This window comes from Oreochromis niloticus, linkage group LG9 (genome assembly GCF_001858045.2).
Source record: "Oreochromis niloticus isolate F11D_XX linkage group LG9, O_niloticus_UMD_NMBU, whole genome shotgun sequence".
In the NCBI taxonomy this organism is placed as follows: domain Eukaryota; kingdom Metazoa; phylum Chordata; class Actinopteri; order Cichliformes; family Cichlidae; genus Oreochromis; species Oreochromis niloticus.
The window spans coordinates 14,250,500-14,266,037 of NC_031974.2; the positions used below are offsets into that span (position 1 = coordinate 14,250,500).

The window sequence follows — 15,538 nt, forward strand, 5'->3', positions numbered from 1 at the left end:
TCTCAGTCATATTAGTACCTCATGACTGTGTTTTGAGGTATTTTTTTTAAAATGAATTAACCTCAAATTTACTTGCTTGAGGGTCTACAGCTCTGCCTGTGTACACATGCTGTTCTTTCCCTGTCCATTTGTATTTGTTGAGGTTTTCATTTGTCATCAGCAAGACCGTTGCATATTAGTAAGGTTATAATAGACTTGAATAAGATTTCAACAAAATAAATATATTGTATTTTCCTTTTTTCCATCTAATCTTTAAGCCAGCTTTTCATAAAAGATTTTTAATGATTGCACGTTAGTGTAATCAGTCAAATCTGATCCCACTAAAGCCTGATAGAGCTCATTCGAGTGGGTCACAGCACTCGATTTTTGTACATAAACTGGTAAAAACATTCAAATGAGCCTCTAAAACAAACTGACATGCTTTCTTATTAATGACAAAAAACAAAACAACATAAAACCCCAGTTTATCAGCAGCAAATAAATATATGGCCTCCACTGAATACACTATTTCTTTAGTATTTAGTGGTTTTAGGGAATTTTTCTTTTTTTTTTTTTTTTCTCTTTTTATTAAACCTGTCCCGTTTGGTTCTTTTGCCATCAGAATTATTGTCTAAAGGCGAAGAAAGATGCCCAACGGATTTACTTTACCAAATGGACCATCCCAGCCTTGCCGTAATGGTCCATTTGATTCACCTTTTATTGTTTATTTTATTTTGACTTGCTGAATACGGGACAGACTTGACTGGTGGAAAGAAAGGGGAGAAAGAAAGAGGGAAAGAAAAACAGCTGAGAAGAGGGACGGGGGAGAAGGGCAAAAACCAAAAACCAACAGAATAAGCAGACAAAAAATACATATATCGATCACCTGGATCACCTGTTGAGAAAGAAAAAAAGAAAGCAAGCAGAAGAAAACGAGAGTAATAAACAACATCACAATGATATATGGGAATATGACAGTAAATACTAAATATTAAACATTATTGTGCAGCACGTAGGATCGACAGCGCACAGTGTGCTTTGAGGTAGGAGCCAAAAAGGGTGTAGTTTGTGTGTGTGATCACCCGTGTGTGCACCTGTGAGCATGAACGCGCTTGTTTTTAAAAGGTTCCTTCATGTAATGATCTGCTAGAGGGTGTGGGGGGCCACTGCCCCGTCCTCCAGGGCATGAAGCAGGTATGGAGGAGATCAAAACTCCAGACATCCAGAGGCCCCCAGAACACAAGAGACCAAGGAAGACCAACAGAGGGGCAGCCGCGTCACTATCCCAGAAAGAGCTGAGGAGAGTCCCAGATGAGGGGTCACTCAGCAGCCGCGGAGCAGAAGCCGGGGGGGTTGCAGTGACGTGCCCGTGAGCTCCGCCGGCAGCCAGCTGTGCCTGAGTGACCGAGCCCCGGGCTGAGAGGCCGAGGGCACCCCATCCCCGAAGTGGCCCGAGCGAGCCCCAGGCTCCAGGCCCCGATAAGCAGCCGCCAAGGAGTGAGCCGGTGGGTACCTGGGCGCCCACCCCCGGACACAAAGAACCACCAACGCACCGATGTCTGAGGGCGTCTGCCACCGGCAGGGGAAGTGGTGGGGGGAGATGGGCCTCCAAACCTTGGAGGGCCTGAGATGTCCCCAGAGAGGTGGCGTCTGATACCCAACCTGACATAAAGACACAGACAAACAGGCACACACAGATACAAACATCTATTCCCACCCTCATGCTCTCATATACAATTACTCAACACTCACCCAACGTGGAGACGGACATAAAGAGACGCTGTACACACAATCACACTCCCCAAGCGTACTCTAAGCCCCGGGTCTAGGTTTTAGGGAATTTTTCGACATTCCTACTCTGGACATCAGAAGGACTGAATGACATTTGACCCAAGTGCCACAGACAGGCCTGAGAAGTTGAAAAGTGATCTCACACTGCTTAATGGCCTGTTTGTGGCATTTGTTGTCATTAAGATAAATGTTAAGTAATGCTGGTCTTAACCTTGAAGCAATAAGCCAGTAGTTGGTGTCAGACTAACTTAATCGCTTCCCTATTTCAGTAACTGTGACTAAAACACACTAACCCGCAGTCTTTTTAAAAAGAAATCATCCTGTTTCATTCCTAATGATCAAGATATAGTCAATCTAGTCCTTAACAGATTTTAAAATAAGGTAAATAAACCTCAGATGATCAACCACGGATGACATATCACACCGTGTCATATTCATTTAACAATAACGAAGACAAACTGGAGAAGCAGTGTGTCAAAAACTAAACACAACTTATGATTCGGTAGTTTGTAGAGGCACCTTTAGCAGGAGTAATTTAAAGTAATTCTTTTTTGTATTACTTTATCAGTCTCTCACATAGTAGTAGAGGAATTTTGGCCCGCTCTCCTGTACACCATAGCTTCAGTAAGTTGGAGGCATTTGTTTATGTACTTTCTACTGTCTCTAAAGTTCCCAGCATTCCAGTCAGGTAGAGGTCTGGACTTTGACTGGCCATTACGGCACTTCGATTCTTTTCTTTTTCATCCTTTCTGCAGATTTGCTGCTGTGCATTGTGCATTGGGCCGAGCATACTGTAATTCATTGTTTATAAGTCTAAGCAAAAACTCCCTGGAACGTCTGAGATCTGTTGACTCTGTGGATCTGTGAATTGCATTTGGTTTACTTTTTGTCTGTTTTGTTTTAAATGCCCTGGAATTTTTTTTTTTTTTTTTTTTTTGTGAAACATTTTGTGATTCTTGTCTTGAAAAATTATAAATAATTTTTTCCTTACTTACTTACTTACTTAACTATATGGAGGACTTCAACTCAATGACTGCAAGGCACCCAGGTCCCTTGGCTGCAAAACAAGCCCAAATCATTACCCCTCCACCACCGTGCTTGACAGTCGGTATGAGGTGTTTGTACCGATAAGCTGTGTTTGGTTTTTGGCTAATGTGGTGCTGGCCAGCCGTCTCCACATTGGTCTCATCCATCCAAAGGGCTTTGTTCCAGAAGTCTTGTAGTTTGTTCAGATGCAACTTTGCAAACCTAAACCTTGTTTTGTAATTTATCTGAGGTTGTATTTACCTAATTTTAAAACCAGCTAAGGACAAGATGTTTTTTATTATGTCTTGATATGTAAAACCTTCAAATTGAAGAAGGTGTTGTGCTTTCTTTGTGCTATGACTGTATACCAGAGAAGAATTTAGATGATATTTATTGTTGCATAGTCTATTGTCTGAATGTATAGACTCTGCACAGTGGGAACTCTGCTAATGTGTCGGATTAGTTGTGATTAAGTATAAATAAGGGGTGGAGAGGAGAGAGTTAATGTGGAAATTAATAAGCCCTTTCACATTCCTCCCTCTATGACTTTCTAGCTGTCTAGATAATACTATTCCCCACTGGCACCTGCTAATGTCTTGTCACTACGCAGCCTCCTTACGGGATTGAGCTTGAGAAAGCAAATCTGTCAGGCTGTTAGAGATGGCTTTAGCATTTTAAGTAGGCAATACTGACACTGAGACTGTCATAAATCAATCTACTGTATTAATTGTAGGAAAATCATTAGAAGTCATTATGTCTATTAACAAGACACATTTCACCATCTGACTGTTGACTCGATTTTATGATGACAAAGGACGCTGTAAGAGGTGAACGGAGTAAGCATTTTTCCTTTATGATAAAATCATCTTTTTCTATTACTGTTTTTCTATTTTTTTAAACGTCATGTCTAAATATGCAAATGAGACCTTATATATTTAAATGTACCAGAGTGAATAATTTCGCATAAACTTTGGTTAAAGTAAGGTTAAAAATTCTAGTTTCAGCTTGTTGACATTTTAAACTCAAAGGTTTATACAGAGGGGATTTTTTAATATCTCTTTTTAACACTTCATAGAGCAATATATATGTCCATGTATTTAGGAATAAAATGTGCTATAAATCTGGCTCTGACTAATACATGAACAAGCAAACCCCTCCATAAAAAAACAAATTATGGATCCAAGTTTTAACTAATGAACTAACTAATAGATATGGTACTTTACTGGTTACTCGGGTATTTTGTGTGTCTGTCCAATGGTAAATGTGTGAAAAAATAAACTCTAAATGTCATCTGAAAGGACAAATTAATGACTTACACATGAGAAAACCTGTTTTTTTCCTGATGTCTTGCTTTAAACAAGAAAATTTATAGAAACTGGATTGCTAAGAATATTATTTGCAGCTGTATCTTGCTGTTTTATTACAAGAGAACTGCGCATCCAAAGAGAGGAGCATCCTCTCCGTCCCAGCTGCCACCTTATCTATGCACAGATACACGCAGTAGCGCTGTTCTAGTGAATAATGCAGTTAATAAAGCAATCTAGTTAAACTAGGTGACTGACACACGCAATGCTTCAGTAGATTAAAGGCTAAGGAGCATAATGAATGCAAGACAATGCCACACGTCTCGCCGAGCAGTCAGTTATAGCCGCAGGGCTGCAGCTTCATCTAGGTTTGCTAAACAAAATGCACGGGAGAAAAGAGTTTTAAAAAATCAACTTTACAGGAAACAATCAAGAGTTCGTGAGACTAAAAAGGATTTCTGTGTTATTCTGTTTGCTTCTGCAGGTGTTCTAGCATTCCTAGCACTGCCAGCAGGACTGGTGTCATCAGCACAGGAGCTGTACCTCAGCCATACGCCCCAGGACTCTGTGTACATGGCAGTCACACACAGCAGCCCCCTGACCTCACCCAAACCTCCACCCCTAGACTGGCATCAGGACGGGTCGAGTAGCGGGGAATGGTCACCCAAAGGCATGCAACCCACAAATGCCCTCCTTCCTACGGCTGCTCTTCCCCCTTTACACTTGCATCGGCTTGCCCAAACTTCCAACTTAGCTCGTGAGGATCCTCCCAGTTATGACAGAGTCACCCCAAACACTGTGAGCACTGGCAGTCATGTGAATCACCCCAAAGAGCCCAGCTCTGATGTTGTAAACAGAAGTCTCATGCGCAAATTGGTCAGGGCCCATAACCCAGTTACAGTCAGCACTAACCAGGCCAGCAGCAGCAGCAGTCCTAAATTTCCTAATGCAGAGATGCCAAATATAGATGTGGAATCTGCTGCTATAGGGGCCCCGAGCCCCCTGGCACCTGCGTCCCTCTCTGGAGCAGACAAAGGGGATGCACTCGATGCAAACCACACAGGGCCTCAGAAGCTGAGTGTAGAGGAACTCGGGCAGTGGTATGATCCACGCCTGCAGCCCCCCTCTTCACTCTCAGTCGATGCTGATGCTGCACGAGGCCTGAAACTCAGGAAGCATGCTGTAGGATCCCCGCACCACGCCATCACCCTTCGCGAGGTGCATGGAGTGGACGAGCCCCCCACTGCTCAGTTGGTTGTCACTGTCAAGAGCCCACCACAGAATCAAACTTTCACTGCGTCCAGCACCCTGTCCACCGAGACGGGCGTCACAACACAGAATTTAACACTCACGCCAGCCACTCGCACTGCAGCGAACGACATCACCACTGTGGAAAGTCAGTCTCAAGGTTCTGTTCAAGGTAACAGCACTGACCTGTTAGGGAATGCAACTGCAACTGCATATGGGGAGCATTTCTCCAAGAGCACATCAGTCAAGATGGAACAGCAGGCAAACAGCTCAGAGCCCACTTCCACAACCAGCGGGAACTTCCAGATCACACAGTTGCCAATCACCATCCCGACACCTGGCCACATCCCAGGCACTGCTATCGACTCCACGTCATCCCAAAAGGACATCTGCTTTAGCAGGATGGCCATTGTGTGGATCGTGCTGGCCATCAGTGTGCTCGTGTCCTCGTGTTGTAAGTAAAACCAGAGCAGCTTGGAAAATAAAGAGAGTCACATTCTGTCTGAAAGAAATGGTTTGGTATTTGAAGAATCTGACTCGTCTGCTTTACTGCAGAGAGTTAGAGGACAAGATTTATACCACCTTCACACTTGTATATTAAATAAGAAGCCACAGAAGCCACAGTGTAGTTTCACATAAAGAGTTGGAAGAAAAAGGGAAACGCCCTTAGTTAGATAGGCATGTCTGAGTTAGCGGGTTTCCCTTGTTTGGTTGTGGCTTGAGATTCATATTTAACCTCTTTACATTCACCTGCTTGCAGTGACCTGTTCCCTGTTAGGGCAGGGTTTTTTATCGATTTAGCTTCCACCTTCTTTCATCCAATTTAAGCTTACGCATGCCATAGTTAAAACATTTAAGAAAAACTGCATGAAAATCATTTAAAAGGTGACATCTTCTACTTTTTGTTTTTTTTAATGTGCTTAACCCTAAATGGTTCAGCAGCAGCCTATGTGTTAATCCTCCCATCTCACTATTGGGAAAAAAATTCCTTAAATGACACCGCACCAGGTCACAGTATTTTATATTGTAGCAAGTAAATCACATTGTTATAACACGTGCATATTTTAACCGTTATTAGTAATCTTATTACATTTCTGAAGTGAGTTTAATTCATTCTTAAGTTTTGACTTTTCTTGTCTTCATTTGTCTCAGTCAGCTCCTAGATTTCCCAGAATCCCTTTTGACAGCCTCCAGTTACACTTCAGGGCCGTTCCTTATGAAATTAATTTGGTTTAAAAAGTTTTCACCGGTGAAAAGCCATTCCACCCAAGGCAAAATATAATTTTGTGCACTCCAGTCCGTTGAAAATGAAGTACTTTTACTTTGTGATTCCTGAAAGCCTTCTCGTATATTTTCACCGAACGACTGGCAGCTCAGAATTTGCAGTATTGATTTCCAACTGCAGCACGTTGTCCTGAAACATGACAGCCTCTTGCCGAGCAGCAGGTGTGGGTGATTTCAGAGGCTTTTTGAAGCAGCAGCTATTCCCGTTTCTGTGCTAAGCCTGTTTTTTTCCTCTGCCTGCTGTAGCTGTGCTGTTGACTGTGTGCTGCATGAGGAGGAAGAAGAAGTCGTCAAGTCAGGAGAACAACCTCAGTTACTGGAACAACGCCATCACCATGGACTACTTCAGCAGGCACGCCGTGGAGCTGCCCAGAGAGATACACACTCTGGAGAGTGAGGTACAAACTACTGACACTGTTAGGCTGCATTTCTGTTACTGCTCTGCACCGCACACACTTAAAGCGGCTGCACATTTACTTGATGTTTCGCTATCGGTCAGCAGAATGCGTTTAATGAGTATGGAAACAACAAGAGGATCCATGTCCAATCTCCCCTGTCAGCAAGCCCCGAGGCCTTCTGAAGCCACTTGAGCATGACGCTGTGCCGCTGCGATTAACGAGGATGCTATTTGGAACAAGCAAAAGACAAATTTCCCCTCAGGGCATCTGATTCTTAGACAGTTCTTCACATCAAGTATTCACTTAAATTTACAGCAGCAACTGAATCTCAAAGACTGGCTTCAGTGTCGGTATACTGAGTAGTCTTTACTGATACATTATTAGTAACTTGGTATTAGTAATTAATAAACCTCAGCTGAGTGGGTTTAATTACATACAAGACCGCAAACTTTTAGTGATGCATCATTTTAGTTATATTTATCAATAATATCGGTCTGTGCATGCTCAAAAGATAGAAACCAGTATATAAAAATCCAAAGATTTAAAAATTAAAGTTAATTTTCTGATATTTTTGAGGCATCCAACAAGCATTCATTATATTTAAATCTGTTTAAAAGAAAAGCATTAATAAGCCAAGATCAGTGTTTCATAAACATGAGTGGTGCGACCCACTGCAGGTGCTTCAGATTACTGCAGACAAAAAAATGTGAATAAAAGACAAAAATCTGTCAAACATAATCAATAAATAAACCTTAAGAAAGATCAAAGATCTTCAGTCATTCTCAAGTTATCAGAAAGACGGATAATAATTTAATGATGAAATTTAATGATCGGGTTTTTCACATATGTGTATTTAATAAAATGACACTGAGCTGTTTTTTTTTATAATGTTTTTGGTCTGGTTGAGGATTTTTGACTACATAAAGAATTTTTGAAGCAATGATGCGTTTATATTATTTTAAAAAATTGCTTTAGAGAACAGAAAAACACATTTAGGCTTCATAGATCAATAAACCAGCAGCTGATGAGGTCTGCTTTTTCATTTTAAAGGTTCTGTATCATGGTCTTGTGGTAAATAACATGTCTTCCATATCTTTCCTTCTCCATCATGTTACGTATTTTATGTTTTGCTGTGAACAAATGGATAATCCAAGCTAAACTTTGGTCTCTTTAATTCTCATGTCGCTTTGAGCTCTGGTAGAAATCTTCTGAACCAAGAAATTCTACTAATTGGCAGCGTTTCCATTGATTCACTAAATTCACAGCTTAATCCTTCAGCACATGTACTCCCACTTATTTTTTGCTGTAAGTAGCTTTGGGATTGGTAAAATCATCTTGTTCCCATCTGTATTATATTATTAGTTTGTTTAAAATAGTGCGTTGGCATGAATTCAGTCTTTATTCATTCCAGACTTATAGTCCATAGAAACAAAACAAATCATATATCACAAAAACAAGATAAAAACAATCTGGTTTCTTCAGTATTGACCTCACGGTGTCCTCCGTAAGCTACATGAAGTTTCCGTGAACTCGCTGTCCTATAATTCGTCAGACATTGCCTATAAATATAATAAGATGTCCAACATATTTGACCTAAGATTTTTATCTGACAGTTTAAACTCCTTGAATCCTGTGTATCCTCTTTGCTTCTGCAAATCATTATATCTGATATCACGCTCCACGCCAGAAGCTCCCAGGTTTTTAATAAAGTGATATAAGGCTTTTACACTGTAAAATCTGCAAACCAGGTCATTTTCTAGCTACTGTCTCCCACTAATTAGAAATATTTTGCACTTAATGATGATAATTTTACACATATTCCCCTAATCAGTGTGTTTTTTAAAGTGGGTTTGAAAACTTTAAGGCAGCATGCAATTTTATTTTATTTTTTACTAACCCATTCATATGTATGCAAAACTGAGGAAAACAATCCATAAGGCTTTGTAGGCTAGTCCAGCTCAAAGCAGAAAGTGCAATATCTTGTTTTTAGGTGCATGACAGCGCCATCTGTTGGAAAAGATGGGATATAACAGCGGCATATTATACTGTGCAAATTCCCCCCTCTATTCTTTTTAACCGTATATTTTTATGCACCATTGCTTGCTCTCTTTGCATGTTTATTATCTTCTCTGTGTGTTTCCTTTATTTTATTCCTCTTCCTCCTCAATTTGCATTCCTTTGCTGCCTGTCGGAGGTGTCAGGAGAGGGAAGCTGAGGTTGGATCGTGTGTAGGATGCCCTTGGTGACACTCAGGTGTTGTTTACACGTGTCCGTAGAGCAGAAGCCTCGTACTGTAGCCTCCCTGGTGCTGTAGGAAAATGACAGAAATGATTGTAAACCTGAAGATGGTGATGGTGATGATGATGGTGTTCCTGTAGTTCGATGTGATTGGATGAAAAAGCCCTTTAAGACTTTTTCACAACGACCTCCTGCACCACCTCATTACTGCTGACTCACCATCACCCAGCACACTTAGATTAACACCCTCTGCTGCCTTCTTCTGAGTCACCTCTCCCTTTTTGTTTCTCCACTTGTGAGGCTCTTACATCTTCCCCACCACCTCCCCTTTGTATCTCTGATCACTGAGCTTTTTTCACATATCTTTGTTCACCATCTCCTTAAAAGCCCTGATGTGCACAAAACCCATATTTTATTCTGTCCTCTTCCACGCTAAACTTGCTGCTCGTCGCCTGTAGAGCGACTCAGATACAGTAGAGTGTGCGCTAACGGTGAGCCCCGAAGCGTGAATCATGAATTAGAGCTGCTGTTTAACAGTTACACCTACTTTCATTTTTTTTCACTACGTCTTATTTTGTGCATGTGCTCTTGCAGGATCATGACACCTGTCTACCCCCTAATGGAGACTACAGCGGCAGCAGCGTGGTCCTGGTTAACCCTTTCTGCCAGGAGACCCTCTTCATCAACAGAGACAAAGCTTCTGCCATATAGAGACACAGAGGGGCGAGAAGCTGTGCGGATCCTCGTCCTCCTCTTCCCCTGCTGTTCTTGTCTATTTTATATATGTGGTAAATATTCAGAGACTTTGACTTTATACTGTATATCACAAACACAAAGAGCAACCTGAAAGAAGAGCGGCGTAAACAGACGCTTATTTACTACGAGGATGCACCTGCGTATTTTTCTGATGTACATTTTCTACAAAAGGCTTAATTGTGATAAAGGTTTTTATTGTCTTTATAAAATTACAGAGTATATGTGGTTTTGTTTCTTTGCAGTGGCTTGATGGTGAGTGCACTGTGGATGTTGCCACACGAAATCTGCTTTAGAGAGAGACACATGTGCTATAAAAAAGATTCAAGCTGTTCTTTGTAATTTTAACTTTCCTTTAAAATCAATCCCTGAATACTTATAGCCTGTTGAACTTGAATAAGCACCTAGATAAGTCGGGGGGGAGGAGAGGCAGGGATATATGGAGGAATAATGGTTGTGAAATCTGAGCCTGTATTTGTCAAACTTACTAAAGTGATCATTTAGAACTAAAAGTAAAGACTGGCATTAAAATGACTCAACCCTTAAGAGTGGCTTTCAAATGATCAGTTTGCTCAGACTAGTCAGATACACAGATTGACCCGACAACTGCAAGATTTTACCCAGTACAGCACATTTTAATATTAAAAATTTATGTTCTTTTATCTGGTAATTTTCTAAATAAGAAGATGATTAAACATCCATCTATTTTTTTGGCCATTTTTCCAGCGTAGGTTCACTGAGAGGTTGGAGCCAGTCAATCACAGGGCTAAAACACAGAGACAGACAAGCTTTGCCAGGCACCGGGAGGACTAGGAGGTCTGAGGGGACGGTGTAAAGCTGTAGTGGCATCCTGGTTATTAAACATACATAAAATAAAACATTAAAATTAATTTGCAGAGTCAATATGTTTCTATTCTGAAAGTAAGAATTAAACTTCATGGTCACAGTTTAAGCAAAGCAATAAAAACTCTCTAAAGTGAAAAGATGTTTCTGGGAGCTGGGCCCTTTATGAATTCACTGATTCAGTTTGGTTTAAAAAAAATATTATTCTAAACAGAAATTTAAACATTAGATGAAATCAGGTATACAGCTGCTACACTTTAAGGTACATCCTAGGAATGATATAGCAGCTAAGGGGCTTTGACACAGGCAGCAGTGCATGGATGATGAATCCAAACACCTTAGCCTCAGAAAAACAGACAAAAACAGTGGAGACCGGAGCTGTGGTGTGCAGCAGACAGTGATAGCATGGAAACACACACTTTCACCAATTCTGCAGTTCGTTTTTAGGTGAATTTTATCAATCGGCAGTTTGATAAATACAGGCTTGGATCTTATCGGTCAGTCTGAGCAGGTCTTTGGGCGATGTGGAGTCCAGCATCCAGCATTTTTGAATAGCAGCTTTCAGCTCTCAATAAACATGGAGCGGACTTAAAACGGCCTTTCCCCCTCATGCGTCACCAGCTTCTCCGAAGAGGGACCACATAGATGTCTTAATTCCTTAAGTTGGCCCTTTATATATCAGTATGCGTGTGCATGTAGGTGCACTGAAGCGTGCGTGTGAGCAGGCGAGCTGCGACGTGCCGCCCCTTTAACCAAATGTCACGGTTACTTTAAAGTTTGAGCGAGACTCTGTGCGACGTTCAGCTCAGTTTTTGTGCGTCCGTTCCTGTGTGTGCCTCTGTACGTTTGTCCCGTCTGTTTGTCTCTCGTGCATATCGTGGAGTGGCTACCGGTCATGTGCGAGAAAGAGTTCCTCGCTGCTGTAGGAAACATTTTTACCACCCTTGCTACTGTAAGTGTCTCCCTCCATAAACGGCGTGTTTATCCAGTATTGCAAACTGTGTCAAAGGTTGTGTTAGAGGCAATAAAAACAAAAAATAAAAAAATATACTGAGACAAATGAAGAATGCTGTGAGCACGTACAGAGGCGATTTAATCAACAGTCCGTTTGGATATTTAGTTTCATTATTAAATCTGTGGTCCTTCTGTCATTTGTTTTTACTTTTGCATCGCTGCAGTTTTATTCAGTAATCAATGCTGTCTGCCTCTACTGTCGCTGAAGATTCTCCGCTTTGTATGATGTTGTTCTGAGATCACCGGGTGAAGAGGTGATGGCGAACAACACAGCTAAACATATTGATATTTCCCGCATTGGATGCTCACAGCCGGGCTTGTTGTTTTTTTGCACGCTCAAAAAGTGGATATTTTACAAAAATGTTCAGTGGCACGGTGGAGCAGTGTTCAACATTATGTATTTTTTGTACTGTAGTATACACACTGTACTTTTTACTGCTGAGCAATAAAACAATGGGAAAAAAACCCCCCATGGATTACTCTGTCTCATTTGTTCTGACTAGTTAGCTGGCTACCTGTTTGTTGATTACGCAACGCGCACTGTAAACAGTCTTGCCGAGCACAGCACATCCATTGAGGCAGCGAGCTGGATTTTTCTCTTTGTGCACCGGTGCTGCATCTGGTCAAGTGACCTCTGGCTCGGGATGCTGACGTCAGTTCGGTAATCTGTTTACAAGCCTGCTTTACTGCTGAGAGGAAGCTTAATTTAAAGTCAGTGTTATTCACCCATTTGTTGGCTTTGTAGAAAGTCTTTGTAAATAAATTAATGACTAATTGTTTTGCCAGTTTTTTCAATATCCTTGTTTTTGAAAGGAAAACACATAACTTTAATCATTACTGATATTTAATATAAAATTGGGGTTAGAAGATCACATACACATAGGCATTATTTACTACAGGTGGTGCTTTCTCTTGGCCAAATAAAAAGGATTTTTTTGACAGCACTCACTGGATTGAGCAATATTGAGATTATATACTGAATCAATACTGAGTCCAAAGAACTCGGAGAAAAGTTTAAAAGGCGAATTATATATTTACACAACTTGGGAAGGTCTCCTGGAGCCAAGTATGTAAGTGCAAGTTATTTGGATGTGTCGCCACTTTGCCGAAGTCTGGAAGAAGACCCAAACCGCCATCCTTAGATAAGAGGAAACTGGTTAGGATGTTCAGGAACAACCCATGAACCAGCAAAGCACAAGTCTGCCATGAACTGGGAACTGCTGGAATACCAGCATCACTGTCCAACCAAAAAAGAAGCCCCTGTTCCAAAATCATCACCTTCAAACTTGACTGAAATTTGCAGCTGCCCTCATGAACAAGCCAAATGACTTCTGGAGAAAATTTTTATGGTCAGATAAAGCAAAAATGGAGCTATTTGTCCACAATGGCAAGAATGTATGTTTGGAGGATTAAAGGTGAGGCTTTCAGCTGTTGAGCATGGTGGTGGTAACATTATTCTCCTGGGCTGTTTTGCTACCAGTTGTACTGGACATTGGGAGTAGTACTACCTCCAAATTCTTCAACTTCACCCCAAATCAGCAGTTAAACAGCTGAAACTTGGACACTGTTGAGTGAACCACACATAAAAACTGGTTCTGCAATATATAAAGAAGGCTAACATTAAGCTTCTGTAATAGGCTCCCCAAAGCCCCAGCCTCAACACTATTAAAAATGTGTGGACTATTTTTAAAAGCCGAGTCTGTGCCAGAAAAGCAATCAATTTAAATGAACCAATTCTGCCAAGAAAAGTAAAGTCAAGCTAACTTTATTCATAAAGTGCTTTAAATCAGCAAGTACTGACCAAAGGGACAATTAAAAATCTACTCTCACACTCTTGCCAATGAAAAGAGACAGGTTTTAAAAAGTGGAGAGTGAAGAAGCCTGTCTAAGATCCACCACTGTCACAGGCAAAAGCTCTGTTCCCTCTGAGCTTTCGTTGTGTCCTCGGCACACCTAGATTGCTGACCTAAAATCAAGAAATCAATCTCAAATCAAGGGCTTAAAAACATTTAATCACACCTTTTCTGCATGTATTAAAACAATACAGCTTATCTTTGTGGTAATGTAAAAAAGTCCAGGTAACAATGGACCCTGATCACCCATTTGGCTTAATATAAAATAAAAACCAAGTCAAAAGTTGACATTTCTTCTCATCTTTCTCATCCGTTGAGAAGCTGAAATCTTATATCAAGCAATAATTTGAAAACTTTTAACTATAAAATGTTAGAATAAGACACAATGTGACTTTTTTGCAGCTTGTTGTTGGCAACAAATTCAAAATGACCCAATTTCTTTAAAACAAACAAACTTCTAAGTTGATATTTTGTCCTTCCAACATTTTTCATTTTTTAATACAAGCTTTAAATAATTCTGCGTTCTGGTTTATTTGTATCTTGAACTGCATCCCAGCTTTTCAGATGCAGCGATTCTCAGTAGTCACAAATAAAAACACACAAAAACCTTAAAAAACACTGATGTGAAAGGAAAGGGAACATTTCAAAGCCCCCAAATTACCATAACAATAACTGTAGATATGAATCATAACTCATTAATAATTATTCTGCGTAGGCATATCAGAGACCCAGAAACGGTCATTACGGTTTTCCAGCAGTAGACTGTGTTACCTAATGCAGGCTCAGCACATTAAAAGAATAATCAATCATTCACGGCTCATGTCAGGACAGCTGAAAACTGTTGGCTAGTTTAGTTTCTGGAGTAAAGGCCTCTTGGGTTTGTCTTTTTTGCCCACCTTAATCTCTTCCTTTTGTTGGCCAGTCTGGTTTGGCTTTGTCTTTTTAAAGATGTGACTGTATGCATTTTGAAGGTAACATTTAACAAAGCCAGTTGTGTACTTCTTTAGAACCTGTTTGTTGTTTTGTTGGTTGGTTTGGTTGGAGCTGGTTTGTGTTGTCCTGTGAAGCTGAAATAGCCTCTTTCTTAAAAACACTCTGACAACTTCCAGAACAGTTCTCCTATCTGAATTATCTATAACTAAAAGGGATGCGACGACATGTTATCTGCATTCAGGACGTGCTTGAAAATGCAGTAATTTTCAGAATGATTAAATCTTCATAACAAAGAAACTGTCATGGTCCCCTCGTCCTCCTGTGCCAACCTACATTTCTCTCCATCTCGCTCTGTCTGTGCATGTGGGGGTGTGTGTTTGTAATTCTGCTTCAGAGGCTGAGCCTTCTTGTGTGTCCTCTGCTGGCAGGGCACACCTGCAAGCTGTTGAGCAATCACTCACCTGTGTGCAATCTGATGATTACTCAGCGACTACTTAAGGTGGAACAGTTCCCAGAATAAATTGCCGGGTTGTTGCACTTGCTGTGGTAGTGGGAGCACATGTGGCTCAGCATGCACGGTGTGTTTGAGTCTGTGAGAAATTCAGCTTTATCTTTGGGCTTAAATGATTCTCTGCTGTGCAGATGCTCCCTCGCCACGTGCAGTGGAAGTCTGTGTGGGAGAAAGTCTCTGGATATCACCTGCCTGCTTCTCTCAGAAAGAAGACACCAAACAATTAATTATTTCATCTTTATTGACTTTTTGTGAGTTCAATAAACCTGTAAAACTTTTACTCCTGTGTTTGAGTCCAGATCTGGTTTGCTCCTTGACAAAAACACACACTTTTATTTTGTCCAAATTATTATTCTGAAAGAA

General features: G+C 40.9%; 1 protein-coding gene across 2 annotated transcripts in view; it reads left to right on the forward strand.

Moving 5' to 3' along the window:
- tmem108 (transmembrane protein 108) overlaps window positions 1–12,343 on the forward strand; it is a 58,666-nt gene extending 46,323 nt beyond the window's left edge. For both annotated transcript variants that reach the window (XM_005449009.4, XM_025910194.1), the window contains exons 3-5: window positions 4,585–5,802; window positions 6,879–7,030; window positions 9,863–12,343. In XM_005449009.4, the coding sequence (XP_005449066.1) occupies window positions 4,585–5,802; window positions 6,879–7,030; window positions 9,863–9,979 (1,487 nt within the window). In that variant the 3' untranslated portion in view covers window positions 9,980–12,343. The remainder of the gene's footprint in view (window positions 1–4,584; window positions 5,803–6,878; window positions 7,031–9,862) is intronic.
- The last annotated feature ends 3,195 nt before the right edge of the window (window positions 12,344–15,538 follow it).